The 19496-nt window shown below is 42.3% G+C and overlaps 1 protein-coding gene across 4 annotated transcripts in view; it reads left to right on the forward strand.

The window, feature by feature from the left end:
* Positions 1 to 19496, forward strand: part of LPAR3 (lysophosphatidic acid receptor 3) — a 79211-nt gene that overhangs the window by 16735 nt on the left and 42980 nt on the right. For all 4 annotated transcript variants that reach the window (XM_019413994.2, XM_019413997.2, XM_019413995.2 and 1 more), the window contains one exon: positions 9032 to 9788. In XM_019413994.2, the coding sequence (XP_019269539.1) occupies positions 9053 to 9788 (736 nt within the window). In that variant the 5' untranslated portion in view covers positions 9032 to 9052. The remainder of the gene's footprint in view (positions 1 to 9031; positions 9789 to 19496) is intronic.

Consider the following 19496-nt stretch of genomic DNA (forward strand, 5'->3'; position numbering starts at 1 on the left):
ATAAGCAGGAACATTCAAGTTTCTCAAAATATATTTTCACAGTGACAGAGTTCTTTGTACAAGATACTTCTTTTAGCTATAAATGTCTACACTTTAAATTATGGCACTTTCCTCCTCCAAACAGTAAAGCATGTGATTACATAATGGTCTAAGGATTATTTGCTGTGTGATAGAACATGTTATATTATGTGTGAACATTCATTTTAAGCATTATGCTTAGCATCTTTCCTTTTGAGAGGGTCAGAGGACAAAGTGTCTGTCATCTTTCTAGCCTCGTGGATTAGATGGCACTAAAATCGCATAATAGATAAAGCAAACACAATGAAACATTCACATTCTATTTGGACAGGTTAAGTCAGGGAATCTGCTGATCACATAAAACCCACGTCTCACTTCTTTGGTTTAGTTCTGCATGTTTTGCTTTCCTGTTTAATCGAGAGGTTTAAGACAGACTTCAGTCATCAGCGACATCTGGGGAACAATACATTCACTCACAGTTGTTTAGTAAACAAGTCGTAGATAGAAGCAGTGTGTATATACCGTGGCCTCTTATGAATCCGCCCACTCGGTGGAGAGAGAGAGCAGGGGTTGAACCAGCTGCCATACAGCAGACGGTCCTCCTTACCTAAAGGACTCAGAAGCGTGCAGTGGCAGAGGGACATGTTTATTCTGCCAGGCTCCAGCTGCAGCTCTCCCCCGCAGGTCACCACCGCTGGGCCGAGCACGACCGACCGGAGCCACGGAAGTTTGTCATTTCCCAAGTGCACCCCGCGTGTGTCTGCCCCTCCTCTGTGTGGCCACTGCCTGGGAACTTTACCACCAGTAGAGGCCCTGGGTGCATTGTGGAGGCCTTGTTGTGTGGAGACGGAGGGTCTAAATCAGAACAATTTTGTATGCCCGACTTTACTATTCCTTCTTAAGAGATACTCAGTCACAGACAGTATCCATTTAAATTGAATCTCAAACAAATTGCTTCTCCTCTGTGTGTTTTACCCTAACAGAGTACAGCAACTGTTGAAACGTGAGCTTTATTTATCTTGAAATGACTGAAGTATAGTGAGGTTGATAACATCCTCTCCTCTCTTTTTTAAAATCTATTTTATTTTTAAATGTGAGTGTTTTAATTTTTTTTAATGTTTGCTTTTGAGAGAGAGAGAGAGAGACAGAGCATAAGCGAGGGAGGGGCAGAGAGAGAGAGAGAGGGAGACACAGATTCTGAAACAGGCTCCAGGCTCTGAGCTGTCAGCGCAGAGCCTGACGTTGGGCTTGAACTCATGGACTGTGAGATCATGACCTGAACTGAAGTTGGGTGCTTAACTGACTGAACTACCCAGGCAGGTTCCCTTTTTTGTATGTACAGAAAAATTGAGCAGATAGTATAGAGTCCCCTTGTTATACTTCTACTCCCGCACACCGTTCTTTCTATTATTTGCATCTCATCAATGTGGTACATTTGTTATAATTAGTGAACCGACATGGATATAGCATTATCACCTAAGTCCGTATTTTATTCAGATTTTCTTCGTTTCTACCCTAATGTCCCTTTTCCATTCTAGGATCCAAGACACGTATTGTATTTAGATGTTATGTCTCCTTATGTCTTCACTGTGACAGTTTCTCAGATTCTCCTTATTTTTCTTGACCTTGACAGTTTTTGAGGAGTCCTGATCAGGAATTTTGCAGAATGTCACCCAATTGGGATTTGTCTGAGAGTTTTCTCGTGATGAGACTGTAGTTGTGGGTTTGGGAAACAGTAGAGTGCCATTCTTAACATATATCAAGAGTACAGATTGGCAACATCACTTATCACTGTGGCTGTTGACCTTGATCACCTCCGTAAAGTCATTTGTCAAGCTTCTCCACTGAAAAGTGATTCACCCCTCCCCACCCCCTGCCCTTTCCCTGCTGTCCTCTGGGAGGAGTTATGTTCCCCTCTTTTAGAGTAGAATGTCTGTATAATTTATTTGGAATTCTTCTGCATGGGAAATTTATCTCCTCTTTTTCATTTGTTATTCAGTCATTTACTCACATCAGTATGCATTAAGAGTGTTTATTTTATACACTGGTTTATAGTCCAATGCTGTTTTGTTTTGTTGCTCAAATTGTTCTACCTTTGGCCACTGGGTTGCCCTCTCTTTTGAAGTTATGTTCAAAGAGGAGTCATAGTTTCTGATATCCATACACACAAGAGAGAGGTCTCAATTGTGGGACTGCCCTTCAGACCACCCTGTTCAAGGGTGGTGAACTCTACTCCTCACACCTCTCAACCACTGGGGCTTGGAGCCAAGTCCGTGGAGAAAATGAGAGAGTTGTGAGATCCAAATTAGAGGGTACACAGAAGAAGAAAGTAATAACGCTCGGATTGGGTAAACAGTTACGGGCATGCGGACATGTATGCACAAGGATTGCATTTAGTTCTATGTTTAACAAGTGTTTTACTGAGTGCCTACTGTGTGCTGCGCACTGTTCCAGGTACTGGGGATGACACACCCTAACAACACAATGTCCTTGACTTCCTTCTCATGAGAGGTAGACCATAACCCCAGTAGATGGTGACAGGTAGTCAGAAATGCTGCAAAGAAGAATGAGGCAGGACAGAGGGCGAAAGCTCAGCAGGGTGGCGTGAGGTGCTCTTTTAGAGAGTGGCAGAGGAGGGCTGTCTGATGCAGTGACATTTGAGCAGGAATGAAGTGGGGAAATGAGCCTGTACGTATGTGGGGGAAGAGGCTTCTGGGCAGAGGGAATAGCAAAGTCCAAAGGCTTTGAAACTAATGGCTAAAATGAACCTCAGGGATCACATGTGGACTTAAATCTCCCATGCTATCCTGATTTTACTATTAACATGAATTATTAAAAAGAATTCAGTGAGCAAACGTGATTGCTTATGCAGAAGTGGTCTCGTTTCTGGCCATTAGCACAGCAGCTGACCTAACCTCCAACTCCCATCTGGCTGGGGTTTCCAGAGGGGAGCGGACTATTCCACATTTGCAGGCCTCAGGAAAAGGAAATATGCACAGCACCCACTGACCTCGTTCAGGATGCCCCCTGTTGTGTCCTAGGAGGAAGGGGGAGCATTATTGAAAGCCAGCTAAAAGGCCAGCAGCACCGTGTCTTATGAGATGTAGCCAGAAATAAAAGCTGCTTGAGTGGTTTTCAAATGTCTTAATTTTCATAATTGTTTCCACATTATGGGCTAGCTGAACATTTTTTCAGAGAATCAAGTTTGGGAGAGTCTAAATGAAAGCTTTGCTCATGAAGTTTTCATTTGGATTCCACATATAGACTTCCTAAGCCATCATTTTATGAAGTCTTAAATTACTGAAGTTTGAAGTTGTGGTAATAGCTCCAAAGTTTAACATCTTTTGTTTGGGGGGTCGGTCGGAACTAGCCAAATCCTCTAAACCTTTGGTATAAAAGAGAAGAAGAAAGGGGTGGGGGGGAAGGAAAAAAAAAAGCAGCTGGGGATTTGGCAGAATTAAAGCTTCGCAACATTAGTCTTGAAATTGACCATGTTGTGTGGCCCACTTCCCATAAAATTTGAAAACAAATTTTCAGAAAAGTGCCTTTTCTGTGCTTCTCAGGGCTGTTAAAGCAAAACAAAGAAACCCAGGCTATTTATAACACCTAGATTTTTTTATGGTACAGGACAGTCTTTGAATGTGTCTTGATTGGATCATTCTGTTTTGGTAATTCTGTAGTGATTGTAAGTGTGACTGTAGTTGTTGGGTGTTTTGTTTGCCCGTGGAGACAAAGTGGAGTGGCGTCCATAGGCGTGCGGGCCTGGGAACACAGCTGCCTGAACAGAATCCAGGGTTGTCTCTTACTAGTTGTATGACCTTAGGGAAAGGGCGCTTGAGTTTCCTCACCTGCCGGATGGATGTGATAGTATGGGCATCACTGTTGGGAGGATTAAATGAGATGACCCACCAGGCACAAAGTAATCACTCAAATATTAGCGGTTAGGAATAGTAGTAATGACGTGGACATAGGAAGTTAACTAACCCAAGAACAGAGGTAAGTAGTTCTCTAATGGACACATTTAGTGCATGATACGGAGGTCAGCAATGGTGTTTGACCCTTTCGTGTTAGTGGGAGAAGAGAGAGTGTAGGACCGAGATTTATTCGTTCCTCCCACGAATGCTGATGCCACAGATGTGGTCAGAATTGGCAAGATCCCTGTTCTCCTGGAGCAGAACAGTCCAGGGGTGGGAGATGGACCATAAATGATGCATAGACACGGAAGAAAATATATAACAAATGATAGATGCCGTGGTAAAGATAAAACAGGGCTCTGTGGTTACTTTGGAGTTTTCGGAGAAGGTGTCTCTGCGGAGGAGATGTTTAGGCCCAGATCACAGAATCCTATTTTAAGGGTTTGAGAGAGTTCAAGAGATAATAAATTGATCATTTGTTATGAGCTCATTAAATTTTTTGGTAATTTCCAACTGAGAAAATATGATGATCTGTCATTAGTATGTACTAGGGACCATCAATAAGCTTGCAGCATATGACGGGGGGAGGAAAAAAAATCAAAAGCACTAATTCACAAAACTTCCAGTTACTCAATTAAAAAAAATTTTTTTTTAATGTTTTATTTATTTTTGAGACAGAAAGTGACAGAGCATGAGCAGGGGAGGGGCAGAGAAAGAGGGAGACACAGAATCTGAAGCAAGCCCCAGGCTCTGAGCTGTCAGCACAGAGCCAGATGCGGGGCTTGAACTCACAAACCACGAGATCATGACCTGAGCCGAAATCGGATGCTTAACCAATTGAGCCACCCAGGCACCCCTTCTAGTTATTCATTTTTGAAGCTCTGGGGTGATTGCATTAGGAAATGTTTTACAGGAGAGCTGGGGAAAGGGATGTCCTGATTTGATTAGTTGTCAATGTCTGAGGTTTTACGGTTATATGACATTTGAGGCAGGAAACCATTTTATTTTCATTATCACTGAAAAACTCTCAAGTGTGCTGTGCTGGTGAGAGTAGCAGTAATGAACATAGCGAATCCTTGAGGCTTTTCCTTTGAACGTGAATTTTGATTTTTCAGAGCCATATTTGTCAAAGAAAGGTAGGATACATTAAGTGGAATGTATGGTCCCAAGGCAGAATTAAACTAGCATTTAAAAGTCTCTTTACTTATTTATTACAGAAAATGTAGACCAGAGAAAAAACTGGGAAGAATTTTTTCTAAGTGTTTATTTTTGAGAGAGTGCTGGCAGGGGAGACAGAAAGAGAGGAGGACAGAGGATCTGAAGCGGGTGCTGCACTGACAGCAGAGAGCCCCATGTGGGGCTCGAACTCACCAACGGTGAGATCATGACCTGAGTCAAAGTCGGACACTTAACCAGCTGAGCCACCCAGGAACCCCAGGAAAGAAATTTTTTAAATGATTCCCAATTCTACCATCCTTAATGAACTATTTGCACTTTGAGATTTTTTTCCTTCTATTTTTCTGTATCTTTAAAGGATAAGTCAAGAAATATATGTGTGTAAAGTTTGAGAAATGTAGATGTGTACATTTTTCTGTAGTGGGCTTTTAAAATGAATAAGTCTTTTTATTTCCAAAAAAAAGAAAAAAAAATGTATGTGTGTGCATATATATGAATATATATGTATGCATGTGCATACATACTTATATAATTATTTACAATTAAGATGATGGCATGTGTGTGCTTTTTCTCATGGTAAATACAACTTCATGGTAAATACAATTTTCAGTGGCTGTACAATATTCCATCCTAGGGAATCTTTTTCATAGTTTCCCTGTGTGAACTTTATTTGCTCTCATTGTTGGTTTCTCCCAAAAGTAGGGTTTGAGGCTGGGAGGTAGGGAGCTGTTTGGTGAGAGTTCTGGTTAACCATGTTTTTTTCTGTGGTTTCTCCCTCAACGTGGTAAGACAAAACTACTTCTCAGTCTCAGGACGATTTTTGTTGAAATATGTTCTAAGAATGTGCCATTTGGGGTTTGATGGAGGGAAAGTTGAATTTGAAGATTTTTCAAGTAAAAATCATTGAGGTTTTAGGGTATCATATAATTACAAATTCCACCATATTTATGAACCAAAACTAAAATGTTAAGACCCCTTCAAGAGGAAATTCAGGAAATTTAAAGTGTTCTTGGTGGTATCTTTATCCCAGTGTCTTTCTGACCTATTAATTGATATTGCTGATGAGTTAGTCAAGGATAACATAACTTTTAAATTAGAAGTGTGTTTCTCTTGGGGCACCTGGATGGCTCAGTTGGTTAAGCATCTGACTTGGGCTCAGGTCATGATCTTGTGGTTCCTGAGTTCGAGTCCCACATCAGGCTCTGTGCTAACAGCTCAGAGCCTGGAACCTGCTTCGGATTCTGTCTCCCTCACCCTCTGCCCCTCCTCCACTCATGCTCTGTCTCTCTCTCTGTCTCTCTCTCTCTCTCTCTCTCAAAAATAAAGAAACATTTAAAAAATTATATATATAAAAAATAAATACGTTTCTCTTAGCTATCTAGAGTATATAGCAAAATAAAGTACATAAGTTATTTTTCATTAGTGAAAGAACACATAATAATTGCACCATTAAGATTCTTCATGTTCTTGAATGGTTTGTCTTGAATTTCTATATACTGTTAATACTGTTGAAAGCTGAATTTTCTCCTTGAATATTTGAATTGAATTACACTAGATTAGTGTCTTCAACTCTCATATGCAACTGGTGGGATTAGAAATACGATGAGTTTGGCAATATTTATCAGAAACCTTTAAATAAACTTATACCCTTTACTTCATGAAGTTGAAATCTGTGGGTGAATCCTAAGCGATCCTCTTGGGCAAACTGCCTGTTGGTGGTGGGTCAGTTGGGCTGCTTCCATCCAGAGGGGACCTTCAACCCCGACTGTGGGGGTGCCTTTATAAAATAAATAAACAAGGGTTTGGTCCTTTTCTTTAAAGAAAGAAATCCTAAGCAAATAGTTGGCTAAGTATGTAGAGATTAATGTACAAAAGTGCAGCCTTGCTTATAGAGGCTAAATATTACAGACAACTGAAATGTCCAACATGTAGGGATTAGTTAAATAAAGTGTGTCATGTTCATATACTGGAACCTCATGAAGCTATTCAAATTATATATTTTTAATTGGGGAAAATTATCATGATACAGCATAGGTATGTTGGCCTGTTGATGGAGTTGTCTGCTGTTGGCAGTTAAACGTTGGTGAATGTCTGCCAAAGAGAGTAGTTTTTCTTTTGTGATTAAAATTGAGTCCCCTTTCCTTGTAATTGAAAAACACTAGAACCATTTGCCTCTTGAGACCATTGCCAGTTTGTTTATTTTAAGCATATAAAATGATATTTTACTTCGTATTTACTATGACAGAGAAGTAGGTACCTAACTCACGTTAAAGGTGAGTTTAACTTTGTTACTGGTGTTAAAGTATCATTACACCATTAAAATATAAATTAAAAAGGAAACCCAGGGGGGTGCCTGAGTGTCTCAGTTGGTTAAGTGTCTGGCTCTTGATTTCTACTCAGGTCATGTTCTCACAGTTGTAAGATTGAGGCCCTGTGTCAGGCTCTGCGCTGAGCATGGAATTCTCTACCCCCCCCCCCCCGCCCCTCCCCCCTTCAAAATAAATAAATAAAAACTAAAAACAAAAAAAGACAGTCTAAGATATATTTCTATTTTGTGCAATTTCAAACTGATATCTGCTCTGCTTATCCTGATTCTGGATATGGTATTGGATTACAGCATTTATAAGAATCTTAAAAGCTAGGGATTTCTGTCAAGCTCGTACTGTTAGAGCCACATCATTCACACCAGTAGACTGCTAGTGCCTGGGCCTACTGGATCTCTGGTTTTCCAGCTAATACATTGCAGCCTCAGTCCTTGAAAGGGAGCCCATAGTCATCGTAGCTCTCGGTTTCCTGGCTTTCAACTCCAGCTTCCTTTGATGGGACCCTTCATGGCTGTGGCCAGACCACTGTGAGGCAGAACACCTGTTCTCTCTCCACCAAGCATAGATGGATAGGCATCCTTAGGCTCCTCTCAACCCCTCCTTGGCCAGAATCCCTTAGTTTTGGTGTCCAAGAGATCTTGTCCTGAGATCAGCGTCTTCTCTGCCTGCCTGATGCCCCAGTTTGGGGTCTACTTTCAGACATATGTCCTGAGGACTCACCCTCACTTGGCAGGTATGTTCTTACATCCTTGGAAGTCTGCCTAACCTCCAGAGCTCACACCACCCGCTGCGTTGAAAGCCCAGGGAAGGAAAGTGATTTAAACTGATTGAGTCTGGAAATCCAGTAAGCAGATCCCCACTGGTATAATTTGAATTAGGACAATAAGGAAGAAGTGAACAAAAAAAGTAAGGAGGAGTACTGAGAACAAAGTCTTCAGCCCTGCATCACATGCTTAATAAGTGAGCGTTGTTATTACAGCTTGAGACGAAAAGATGGCAAAAGGAGGATCAGGAGTAGAATCAGAAGTGGTACAAGACCGATCTCTTGGGGACTCCATTTGGTCGTGAGAAGAGTATCTCAGTACTCATTATCTTGGTGAGAATGTGCCTGGCCTTACCAACTTGCCCTTGCCTAGTGAACAGAATCCATGAGTAAGGAATGAACTGGAAACCACCAGGAGAAAGGATTTACGTGCTGTGTTGTCATTGTTACTGGTGCAGAGTGGATATTGCAGGGCTCAGAATATCTGATCTGTTGCTGATCCATGATCATTCATTCAACCAGCCAGCCATTCAGGAAGTACTGGTCATGAGGGAGCCAGGACAGGTGGGTCTTGAGATTTTAATGGTGAACAAAACAGCCGTAGACCATCCCTCACTGAGCTTGGACGTAGCCTGGGAAACAAACAATTACTAATGCAAGATAAATGTTGTGATAGGAGGTCAGGGGCCAGAGTCCTGGAGCAAGGGATATTTACACCGGGATCTGAAGGATTAACAGAAGTTGGCTAGAACACGGGGCTTAGCAGTGGCAATTGGTGGTTTAGCGATTGAATTTGCAAAGAGTGATGTTTGTTTCTTCTTTAAATTTCTTTCTAGGATGTTCGGTTCTTCTCCACAATGAATGAGTGTTACTATGATAAGCGGATGGACTTTTTTTATAATAGGAGCAACACAGACACTGCCGATGAGTGGACAGGAACGAAGCTTGTGATTGTTTTGTGTGTTGGAACATTTTTCTGCCTGTTTATTTTTTTTTCTAATTCTCTAGTCATCGCAGCAGTGATCAAAAACAGAAAGTTTCATTTCCCCTTCTACTACCTGTTGGCTAACCTAGCTGCTGCAGATTTCTTTGCTGGAATTGCCTATGTATTCCTGATGTTTAACACTGGCCCCGTTTCAAAAACTTTGACCGTCAACCGCTGGTTTCTCCGCCAGGGGCTCCTGGACACTAGCTTGACCGCCTCTCTGACCAATTTGTTGGTTATTGCTGTGGAGAGGCACATGTCAATCATGAGGATGCGGATCCACAGCAACCTGACGAAAAAGAGGGTGACGCTGCTCATTTTGTTTGTCTGGGCCATTGCCATCTTTATGGGGGCGGTCCCCACACTGGGCTGGAATTGCCTCTGTGACATCTCTGCCTGCTCTTCCCTGGCCCCCATTTACAGCAGGAGTTACCTCATTTTCTGGACTGTGTCCAACCTTGTGGCCTTCTTCATCATGGTTGTGGTGTACCTGCGAATCTACATGTATGTCAAGAGGAAAACCAACGTTTTGTCTCCACATACAAGTGGGTCCATCACCCGCCGAAGGACACCCATGAAGCTAATGAAGACGGTGATGACTGTCTTAGGTAAGAGGAACCAAGGGAGCCATTATTCCCATTCATTCAGCAAATATTTATTGAGAGCCTAGTGTATACAAGGTGCTTGCTAAGTGAATGCAGTAGTGAATGAGAACAGTCATAAATCCCCAACGTGCTTGGTGTTTACACTCTTGCAGGGGAAAACAAGTCAAGTATTGTAATGGGGACAAGGAAAATAATTTTGTAATACATTTTAATATAAATATAAATATTATATTATATTATATTATATTATGATTTATATTAATATATATTATATATAATTATATTATTTATTAATTAAATTAAATATATTATATATGTATATAATATAAAATTATATATAATTAAATTATATTATATTTATAATTTAAAAATTATTAAATAAGTTGATGAGTCTCATTGGGAAAAATAAAGCAGGGCAGGAAAATAAGGAGGCTAAGCAGGTCTAGTTTGCAGTTCTAGCTTCCGCTGAAGATGACTTTTGAGCAGACGTGAAGGTGGTGAGGAAGCGAGCTGTGTGTGTGTCTGGGGGAGGCCATCTGGGCAGGAGATGCAGTAAGGATAGGAACCCGGAACAGCAAGGAGGCCAGTGTGGCTGGAGTAGAGCAAGTGGGGAGAGTGGAAAGAGAGGAGGTCCGGGAGCTGATGAGAGGTGCTAGGGCCACTCAGATCACATAGGGCTGTGTAGTTATCATAAGGACTTTGGTTTTTCTGAGTGAGATGAGAAGCCATGGGAAGGTTTTGAACAAGGAGGTAACATGATTGGACCTGCATTTTAATGGTACCTCTTTAGATGCGGTTTTGTGAGGGGCAAGGGCAAAAGCAAGAAAATATAAGAGGGCAGGCATTTCAGTACTCACAGAGGTGATAGTGACAGGGACGAGAGGGCAGTTGGGAGGTAGTGCCTTGTCAGATTCTGGATGTCTTGTAAAGATCGGGGTGACAGGATTTGCTGATGGATAAGGTGTGAAGCACGGTGACAGGAGGAGGGAGGGTGGGGCGTGTCATTCCTTGAGATGGGGAGGCTGTGGAGGAGGAGGTTTGGGGGGAAGATCGGGAGTTTGGTTTTTAGAATCGTATTAGACATCCAAGTGAGTTATTGAATCAGGAGTTCAGGGATTAAGTCTGGACTGGAGATTCACTGAGAGTCATTGAGGGAAGAGATGGTATTTTAAACCAGAAGAGTGGATAAGCTCACCATAGTGGGGTGAATGTGGATGGTGAACATGCAGAAGAGGACCAAAGAACGAGGCTGGGGGCCCTCCAGTGTAGGGAGGGTGGGGAGGCAAGGAACAACCAACAAAAGAGCCCTCCAAGGAGTAGCCAGAAAACCCAGGAGAATATGGTGGCCTAGAAGCTGTGAGAACAGAGCCATCAAGGAAAAGGAGTATCTGCAATGTGAGTAGTCTTGGGAAGTAGAGTTAGATAAGGTCTTACTAGGCTTAGCTTAGCAAACTAGTAGTTTAAGAAAAAAAAAATTTTTTTTTTAATGTTTATTTGAGAAAGAGAGAAAGAATGTGAGCAGGGGAGAGGCAGAGAGAGAAGGAGACACAGAATCCAAAGCAGGCTCCAGGCTCTGAGTGGTCAGCACAGAATCTGTTGTGGGACTTGAACTCACAAATCACGAGGTCATGACTTGAGCTGAAGTTGGACACTTAACCGCCTGAGCCACCGAGGAGCCCCAGCAAACCTAGTAGTTTTTAGGTGACTTTGAGAAGATCAAATCTGGTATAGCCTGATCAGAACAAAATGAAGAAAGGGAGAAGAGGCTTTAGGGCAGCAAATTTGAACAGCTCTGAGGACTTTGGCTTTGCACTGCGAGCCCTGTCCCTAGAAGAGGTGTTTGGGTGCAAAGAATTTTCCTTTTGTTTTGTTGTCAGTCTGGTCGGCTGCCCTGTCATTCTAGTCCGGGTTATAGGTGGAACTGGTGCTGTGTGGGCTCACAGGCCTTGTCTTCTGTCAGAGAGGCCATTTCTCACCATGTGTGGTGGCTGCAGCAGTGAGGACTGTTGTTGAGAGAGACCCTGGAGTATGTTCCTGTCAAGTCCCATTACGAAGAAATTATGAAATGAATTCTTGGGAAACAATTCATATTAGAGGATGTAGGGAGTCTGTCGTATGGTATGGGAGGCATCATGCTGCCTCTGGGTCCTGAAATTGCTAGTAAGATATGGAAGTCAGCAGATACATAGCGTGATGGTTAAAATGATTTCAAACTGAGGGTTTGTTTTCGTTAACAAATATTTATATAGTACTTACTATGTGTTAAGCATTGTCCCAAGTGTGTTGTAGATACCATCCTGTTTAATCCTCATGGCGATCTTGTGATACAGGTGCCACTGTTATCCCCATTTACCAGATGGAGAAACTGAGCAGAGCTATATGCCCAAGGCCACTCAGTGATGGATAGTGTCACCAGCACTCACCGTGTGATTGGCCTTCAGAGCCCACATGTGTAACACTGTACTCTCCAGCCAGTTTTGATTTATTTGGACTTTTTACTGGTTTTCTCTTTATTCTGTCTTCTGCTTTCACCCCCTCATTATTCATTTCACCCCTTGATAAGAATGTAGACTAAAAGTAAGAAAAGGAAGGAGTCACATTAATCAGTTTTTCCACCCTTGAACTAGATAGGGTATTGATGTTTTTGGTAAAGAGTGATGTTCAGTATTTGTTGGGATTGTCAGTGAATTCTGCTATTTTCCCTTCTGGATTTGCAAGCATCATTGTTTGTTTGGCTATTTGTCTTGAGAGGTTACCTGCCTGATTAAAGAGAAAGCTTTCTTTTTTCAGCTTATTATATATCATATACAGTCTGTAATCCTAGGTGGGGAGAATGGGACTCTGTAGGATAGTGATGGTCACTAGCTTCAGGTTTGAATGTAACTTTGTCTGGAACGGTTATGGAAGGGTAAAATACAGAAGCTATGTAGTTTTGGCAGGTGTGGTGTTCGATAAGGGAAAAAAACAGAATAAACTGTGAAATTGCTAAGTAGGATGAGAGAAGTTGTGGCACTGAGATGGAACAATGTGGGGGAATTGGTTAACGGCGGGAAGACAGTTTGGTGGCGAGGACCTGGGGAAGTTCCTTAGTGGTGAGACAGAGGGATTTGGTGGAAGATGAGAAGTTTGGGGACAGAGGAAATGAAACTGAAGAGCTGGGTAGTATGAGGTTTTTAGACTTGGAGATCCTGATTTCTTTGGATTGCAGAAGATATGGTTTTAGCCACAACTCTGTCATTTCCTACAAGAGTGATACAAAGCATATTATTAGCTCACTTTTTCCTGGTTAAATTTCATCATGTGAGGTGGATTAGATGATCTTTAAATTCTTTGCAAGTTATAAATCCAATGATCTTGTTATAATAGTAAGTGACCAAAGTCAAGCACAGTCTTTTTCCATGAAAGCATCTATCATAGTATCTCCTCAGGGAGGAAGATACATGTAAGAATTCAGTTGCCTAACACAAGCGTCTCCCAAATAATAGCATCTCTGAAAAATCAGCAGTGGTAGCATGTATCATCATTGTAGTCACTGGTTCTATGTATGTGCAAATTAGTAGCTTACTACTTATTTCTGTAATGATTATCTGATTTAATCATTTGGACTTTTCTGCTTGCATTGATATATATGTTGTGGGAAAGATTAATATAAGATTGGAGTTTCTTTTCAATATACCCTCTTTTAAACATTACAAAATCAGTCAATTAATATATATTAACTGTCTGTTGAACAGCATCTAAAAGGCAAAGAGTTGCATGAATTCAGTGAGCTGAATCTCATTTCAGAGAAGGAAGATGGGATGGACAGGTGGAGTTTGGGGACAGCTTCTCGGAGGGCTTGGGATGTGATCTGGAAGGATGGGTGGGATTTGAGTGGGCAAGGGATTTTAAGTAAGAGAAGTAACAAAATCAAAAGGATAGTAGAAACATCTAAAGCTTGAGTAGTGCCACAAGGAAGGCCTGGTGGAACAGTGATGCATGTTGTGGTACAACAGAAAATAGCTCAACCGTGAGTCAGGAAATTTAGTTGGCCATCCTCTTTGGAAGGAGAGAGGTAGACCAGATGACCTTTATGTGTCTTTCCAGCTTTAATTTAGTATTTTGGTTGCATACAAAGCATACAGAGCTGGTTAGGGAGCAGATTTTTTTCCTTGTTGAGGAATGTGATGATAGTGTGAATTTTAAATCTGTATATGAGTGGAAAGGCATCTAGGCATTGTGTGCCCATTTTAGCAGCCCGGAGGCAGAATGCTTGCTCATTTCAGGGTCATAATGTGTGATGAGCCCTTTACATGGAAGAAGTTGCTTATTGAATGTTCTCATGGAAAAGACATTGCGGACACATGATCCCTGCTTTCCACAGGGCACCAAGGCCTTGCCTAAGAGAGGGTCATGTATTTTGAAATCCTGCTTGTTAACAAGGCTCATTGGCTGTAGCAACCAGACAAATGCACAAGAAGCCCCCCATGAAAACCTCTCATTTATTGTCAGACAATACACCACGTGAACTGTGAATACAAGGATGTTATGTTTCCTGGGAAATGGGCTGGATTTTCTTCTATTTTGCAAAGTCTTAAAAAGTAAAAAGGAAAGAAGTCTGAGGGTATTGTGAACCATACTTTTGAAATCTTCCATAAACCTTGTCTCTTAAGGTGGTGGTTTTCAAACCTCAGGTTGTGACCTGTAATGAAATCAATTAGGAGATTGTAACTAATACTTTTTGTGTGTGTACAGGATTGTAATATAAAACGTATTTTCTTTTTTTTAAGTTTATTTATTTTTGAGAGAGAGAGAGCACAAGCAGGGTAGGGACGGAGAGAGAGGGAGAGAGAGAATCCCAAATCCCAGCTTTGTGCTGGCAGCACAGAGCCCAACACGGGCTTCGATCCCGTGAACCTTGAGATCATGGCCTGAGCTGAAATCAAGAGTTGGATGCTTAACAGGCTGAGCCACCCAGGCGCCCCTAGAATGTATTTCTTAACATGGGTTATGGTTAAGTCTGCTTGGAAAGCCATGGTTGAGGTTTCTTTTCCAGCCAATAATGACTGACATCTTTTAAAATATAAGAAACATGATGGGGGCACCTGGGTGACTCAGTCGGTTAAGCCTCTGACTTTGGTTCAGGTCATGATCTCCCAGTTCGTGAGCTTGAGCCCCATATCAGGCTCTGTGCTGATGGCTCAGAGCCCTGAAGCCTGCTTCTGATTCTGTGTCTCCCTCTCTCTCTGCCCCTCCCATGCTCCCTCCCTCCCTCTCCCTCTCTCTCTCTCTCTCTCTCTCTCTCTCTCTCTCTCTCTGTGAGTGTGTGTGTCTCAAAATTAAATAAACATTTATAAATTAAAAAAAATACAAGAAACATTATGGCTAAAGGACCTTGAAAAAGGTTGTGGTAACTGAAACAAAGAGCTGCATGTTTTTCTTGTCATTTCTCCCTCCTACCTCTCCACTTAGGTCAGTGCTAAATTCCTCTTGCTTTCTCTCAGGGGAGAGAGGAAAGAGGCAAAGGTGGTAAAGAAACAGTGCTGGGGGTTCTCATGCTGGGAGGAAATAGGTGAAAATTCAGTCCATCATGAGCCTTGCTAGAGTACTAGTAATAAGCATACATGATGTTTCTGCAGCACTGTGTCTTTTTCAGGGATTTATTTATTTTTTTAATGTTTATTTATTATGGAGAGAGAGCAAATGGGGGAGGGGAACAGAGAGAGGGAGAGAGAGGATCCAAAGAAGGCTCTGCACTGACAGCCGTGAGCCGATGTAGGGCTCAAACTCATGAACCTTGAGATCATGACCTGACACTCAACCAACTGAGCCACCCAAGGTGCCCCTTTTTCAGCATTTTAATACATGTTCTCATTCAGTCTCAGGGAAATCCTACAAGATAAGTGGGGAAGATATTATTATTCTATTTTTCTGCCTCCCTTAGATATGCCTTATACTCAGCTATAATTATTTATGGTTTTGTTTGTTTGTTTGGGATCCTAAGCCTTGTGCATGGTGGAATACCTTCCCCCTTATTCTGTCTGGGAAGCTCCCTTTCATCTTGTAAGACTTAACTCAGGGGCCTGTCTTCTCTGAATCTTTCCCTGTCCTACCTAGGTAAATCTGCTTACTACCGCCTTTGGGCCATCTCTATTTTGTCCATACTTCAGCCAATCCATTTAATTGTTCCATGTTCCATGCCTTCATCTCAAACTAGAGTGTGCCTGCTTTGCAGTCGGGGATTGTACCTTATTTATCTACCTTTGCATATCAAACGTGTAGCACACTGACTGGAACATCTTTGTTGAGATTATAATAGAATGAGTGAGGGCGCCTGGGTGGCTCAGTCTGTTGAGTCTTTGCCTTTGGCTCAGGTCATGATCTCACGGCTCTTGAGTTTGAGCTCCGCGTCAGGCTCTGTGCTGACAACTCAGAGCCTGGAGCCTGCTCCGGATTTTGTGTCTCAGTCTCTCTCTGCCTCTCTCGCTCTCTCAAAAATAAGTAAACATTTAAAAAAAACTATAATAGAATGAGTGAATTAATGAGGAGATTGAAGTTAAGGGAAGTGAAGTGGCTTCTCAAGAGCTACAACTAAAAATAGAAACCAGGTTTCCTCACATCCAGCCTGGCCTTTGGCAGGCTCTGGCCGTGATGTGCCTGTGAGTGGCCAAGGAATGGTTGGGTCTCCCATTTTAGAATATGGGAAACAGAGGTCTTAGAAGGGTGAGTGGTAGTGCTGTCTTGGGAAGAGAAAAACAAATGAATACTTTTTGAGCTCTTACCATTAGGAAGTCTGCGTGTTACATGCTTTGGGGATTTGATTTCACTTACCCCTCATAACAATGCTGTGCAGATCTGTTTTGTTGATAAGGAAATTTGGATGGACTTAAGCGTCTTGCCCATAGACCCATATTGGCAAAAATAATAACAGTTAACATTCAGGATGTACTATATGTGGTTCTGAGCCCTTGGCACATTCTTTCCATTTAATCTTCATGACAGCTCTTTGAGGAAAGTCCTGTTATTATTACTAATTGAAGAAACTGAGGCCCAGGAAGTTCAGTTGCTTGCCTAAAATTAGTAGCAGAGCTGAGAGTCAAGTTCAAGCAGATTGGCTCTAGGACCCCACTCTTCAAGGTTAATTAGCTTCACATAAGTGATAGGGATAGAATAACATCAACCCTATTCATGAGGTTTATAACTTGTGTCTCCCTTGATTTCTGTTTATGTCTGTAAAGTCACTTGAATTCTCAACATTTAGCTGACTCTTGATTTGTTCTAAAGATTTTACAGTATGGCAGTGACAGTTACGACTATCTCTCTGCAGGGAATGACAGCCGCATGCTCTTGAAACTTTATGCAAGATGTAGATGGCAACACCAGGGGCCTGGGAATAGGGAGGGAACCAGATTTAAATCCTGGCTTTGCCACTCCAAGTTATGTGACCCTGAGCAATTTACACAACATCTGTGACTTGGCTTCTTACACATGGGGATGATATCAGTGCCTCTGGCATGGCAAGGTTTTGAGCATGCAGTGAGATAATGCACATACAAGCACCTAGTATAGTGCTTGGCACATAGTACGTGCTCAGTAAATATTGGCTATATTGGCTTTAGTTTGACTCTGAAGAGCCTGGCCTTGCATTTAAGCACAGTGCCCTTTTCCCCAGTAATGTCACAGGTACTGTGGAGAGGGAGCCCGGAGGCCTACTGTTGGTGCCATCGTGATAGCAGGTTTTGTAATGTGGACAAGTGGTCGGGAGGAAGTTGACTGGGTATGTTTCTTCCCAGAGACTGCCTGACAGCTGGCAAATAGCCAGCTCAGTTCCCGGAGACCGAGGCCAACCTAAACGTGTGGTCACCACAGAACGGAAAGGCTCTGAGTTTGCATTACTGGTCTCTGTAAACACCGACCCCCACCGTGAAATGCTGTTAATGATTCCTGTCTCTGACAGATGATCTTTGCATTAATAATTCATTTCACTTTTGCAACATTTATGAATAAAACATCCTAAGTGAGACCCTGACCATTAAGTGTTAGCTTAATAAGAATCCTGTAATACAGCACCAACATCTTTGTGTGTGATCCAGAAGACATTCCTCATAAGAAACTGTCCCGTCTTGCTAATGAATCCTACCAGAATGCTTTCTTAGTCAAGTACTGTTCCCACCTATACTAGTGCTGGGAAGTTTGTTCTTCGTCTGAAAAGAGCTGAGACCAGAAGCTAGGCCTTTTGATATTATTTATAGGTTTCATCAGTGAAATATCCTTGCTCAATTAAAAAAAAAAAGTGCATCTGCTCCTTCCCTGCTCGTACTCTCTCTCTTCCTCTCTCTCAAAAGTAAATAAAATTTTTTTAAAAAGTGTACACACGTGCATACACGCACAAGCACACGCACACACACAGAGGCCAGGAGTCGAGAAGAGCTAATAGAATCCCAGGAAATTCTAAAATATTTGTTGTCAGCATTAGTAGCCTTGCCATGGCTTCTGCATCGCAGAAGCCTGCTCTCAATGTTTCGCTGCCTTGCATGCCTGAGTTATCAGATACCTGTTGAAAAAAAAAAAAGTTAAACCTTTGCTTTAAGAAATGCTGAAACGATCAGATGGTTGGCATGCAGGAGCCCTCTTGTTGCTGTGCAGTCATATCAGACAGAGAATGACTAATTCTTTTCAGAGTCAAGCCATCCAGGCACCAATACTTAGTACATTGAGTCCAGGGGTGTTCAAACTTTTGTTTTAAAACAGCTAATCAAAGGAGTGCCTCTTTTGCAGAGACTTTATGTGTTTCATGGTATTGCAACAGGTGCCTTGGGGGAGAGAGGAGTTTGATTCCAGGGCAAGCTGTAAGTGATCAAGTAGCTCTTGGTTGTTGCCCTCCCACAATACCATTTGACCCACCCCCTGCGTACTGAGCGGGGACATGGTGATCGGGAAGACCTCACTGTCTGGACATGGTGATCGGGAAGACCTCACTGTCTGATGTTACAGGGAAGACAGCTTCAAGTTAAACCCCATCCTTGTATGCCACTGAATCCCACTGCATCCCATCTTTTCAGATTGCCTTCATTTCTTTTTTCTTTTCTTTAAATCAGGCTCTTTTTAATTAACATTTATTTTTGAGGGAGGGAGGGAGAGAGAGAGAGAGAGCACGCGCGAGCACGCACACAAGTGGGGGAGGGGAAGAGAGTGAGGGAGACAGAATCTGAAGCGGGCTCCAGTCTCTGAGCTGTCAGCAGTGAGCCCGATGCGGGGCCTGAACTTACAAACCGTGAGAACATGACCTGAGCCGAAGTTGGACGCTCAACCGACTGAGCCACCCAAGCGCCCCAGATTGCCTTCATTTCTTAAGACCCCTCCCCCTGAGACATGTTTAGGGGTCTTTTCCTCCCCTCTGCCTCTGTCTATGTAGCTGTTTGTTGTCTCCAGTCTGGCTCTTGGTTCTTTTTTTTAACCTCCCGCTTGACTGCTTCAGATGCCTCCCTCTGCAGTCAGATCAAGTCATTTTTTCCAAATCATTGTTCTCATTTCCAGTATAATCAGTGCCCTGCCTTCTTTCTTCCATTTCTTCCATACACCCCTTCGGTTCTGTGACGCTGAATTCACTCCGTTTCTTATATTCCCCAATCAGACTTCCTCATTCACAACTGTTTTTCTGGCTTTTTTTTTTTTTTTTTTTTTTTTTTTTTTTTTTTTAAAGAAACCTGAGACCTTCCTCTTCAGCTGGAA

Source organism: Panthera pardus, unplaced genomic scaffold (assembly GCF_024362965.1).
Source record: "Panthera pardus isolate Hobbes unplaced genomic scaffold, ASM2436296v1 HiC_scaffold_11, whole genome shotgun sequence".
Taxonomy (NCBI): Eukaryota; Metazoa; Chordata; class Mammalia; order Carnivora; family Felidae; genus Panthera; species Panthera pardus.